The 2,488-nt window shown below is 37.3% G+C and overlaps 1 protein-coding gene across 1 annotated transcript in view; it reads right to left on the reverse strand.

The window, feature by feature from the left end:
* The window catches only part of LOC143281661 (double zinc ribbon and ankyrin repeat-containing protein 1-like), a 21,148-nt gene extending 19,049 nt beyond the window's left edge, over window positions 1-2,099 (reverse strand). Inside the window, exons 1-2 of the mRNA XM_076586907.1 lie at window positions 2,010-2,099; window positions 772-906 (exon numbers count right to left, since the gene is read on the reverse strand). Of these exons, the coding sequence (XP_076443022.1) occupies window positions 772-880 (109 nt within the window). The 5' untranslated portion in view covers window positions 881-906; window positions 2,010-2,099. The remainder of the gene's footprint in view (window positions 1-771; window positions 907-2,009) is intronic.
* Between the last annotated feature and the right edge of the window lie 389 nt (window positions 2,100-2,488).

The following is a 2,488-nucleotide window of genomic DNA, read 5'->3' on the forward strand; positions in this document are numbered from 1 at the left end:
ACAAACACTCAAAGATAAAGTATCAAAAAACATAGTACATAGTACAAAATTAAACTCTAATAACAGTACAATACCATATATAAACACATCTGAAATGTTAGAAATGCTTAATTCTGCCATATAAGAGGAAAGCCCATGTAGAATTGTAAAGTACAAGTCACTTTTTTTTTTTTGACTGGTGGCTGGTATAACACGTGAATCACATCGGGATAAGAATTTTAAAACACACCTTTACTAAATGACTAAACTCATCAACACTTTCTTTACTGTAAATTCTGATCAGCATTTACACTCTGCCTGTCATACATTTGCGCACACACACACACACACACACACACACACACACACAGTGATACACATACACACACATGTATGCACCAAGCATGTCTTTACAAACAGTATACAGATCAGATGAGATATCATTATCATGTCAAAAATATATCGTATACCCCACTTCCCCTTCTCTGTTTATCACACAAGAGAAAGAACACATAAAATCAAATCAACAGAGCAAAGAAAAAAGAAAGAAAGAAAGCAACCAAGAAAAAACAACAAAAAACAAAAACATAAACAAAATCACACACACACACACACACACACACACACACACTCAAAAACAACACCAACAACAAAGAAAGAAAGAAAAAAACACTCTCACACAAAGAAACAAACCCAAACAACCCACCCATACAAAGGCAAAAGGATGATGAAGCCTAGAAGTTGACCAATGATATGATCTTAAAACAACAACAACAGAAACCACCAACATACCTGTCCTGAGCTCTATTTTGATAGTGGAATCGATGGCAGTTTTATGGAGACCAGGCATGGGGGGTCTCAGGGGAATAATGGTGGGAACACCAACAGAGCCTGCTGTCATCTTGATCGCCTGTCTCTCTCACCTTACTGGACAGAACAACAACAACAACAAGGTAAAACTCTCTTAATGGTAGACATAATAATAACAAGAACTGCTTTCAGATTCATTTCAGTATGTTTGTCAGTACTGTTGAAAAGGTATAAAGCTGATTAGATATCTCTGAAGTGCATAAGCAAACATACACACAAACACACACATGAATACATATGCAGACACAATTCTCTAAACGTGTGTGTGTGTGTGTGTGTGTGTGTGTGTGTGTGCGTGTGTGTATGCGTGTGTGTGTGTGTGTGTGTGTGTGTGTTGGGTGTGGGGGTGGTAGTGGTTATTAAGGTGGGAAGTGAGGAGAACAAAGTCAGGAGGTAAAAGGATTTGAAATTTTGCAGCATGAAATTAATTAAAAGGTCTTTAATGATTAATGTTAACAAACACTGGATAACACACACACACACACACACACACACACACACACACACACACACAGCAATCTATACATATTGCAGCATAAAAACATATCCTATATCTTTTACAACTGATGTATACAAACAAAGGACAACATACATATACCTAACGTGCAAATCATTTGTGAAGTACGTCTCATTAGACATTTAATCAATTAAGGGACCAAGCTATATAATAAAGAAACACTTTTCTGTTTCATTACCGAAAATCTTAACACAAGTTTAATAAAAACAAAGACTTATTTCCCCGTACTTTATTTCGGTCAGCGATTGGTTTTCACTGAGGGTGAGCGCATCTGAACAAACACTGTAAATGGGCGTCCGATACTAGACTTGTGAGTGTATTTTGTTTTCATTCTTACATCGCAAAGTCTGTCTTGTTCTGCATATCCTAACCCAGCCTGTTTTTTTTCTTTGTGTGTATACTTCTGCTATGCAATTTGATATTACAAACTGGACATGATAATTCGATCAGTTGGGATCCAACAATAAAAAAATAACCATCCATTGATTGATCGACCAAAGAGAAGGACGTGTTTTGACACGAAAATAATTTCTAACACAATTCAATAAAATATTCCGTTCAAGAGGAAAACGTCAACTGATCGATAAACAGAACATCCATATGCAAAACATACAAAAAGCATAATGGTTTAGAATGCACGCACCTCTCTGAGTGCAAAGATGCAAGATGCCTTCACGCACAAGACAGCTTGGATAGCAACACGCGCCTTGGTGATTCGCAAGCTGGACTTCCGCTTTTTGTTTCCCATGCCAAGGGGAATAACTTTGGAAATGATTGATAAAATTCGGGCATACAATTGTTACTTCCCTGGACAATTTCTTCACCAATACCCCTGCCACACACACACACACACACATACGCACGCATATGCACAAACACACATTGCATTGCATTGATGTGTGTGTGTGTGTGTGTGTGTGTGTGTGTGTGTGTGTGTTTGTTCTTCAATTAACATCTTTCCACTTTAAGTGATATGAGACGAAAAAAAGGGGGATGGGGGTGGGCGGTTGGGGGCAAGGGTGGAGGGAAAAAAAAGAAAAAAAAAAAAAAAAAAAAAAAGAAAGAAAGAAAAAGAAAACGCTAAAAACACCAACATCAAACAACTAGAACAAAATTTAATGT

Source organism: Babylonia areolata, chromosome 4, assembly GCF_041734735.1.
Source record: "Babylonia areolata isolate BAREFJ2019XMU chromosome 4, ASM4173473v1, whole genome shotgun sequence".
NCBI lineage: Eukaryota > Metazoa > Mollusca > Gastropoda > Neogastropoda > Buccinidae > Babylonia > Babylonia areolata.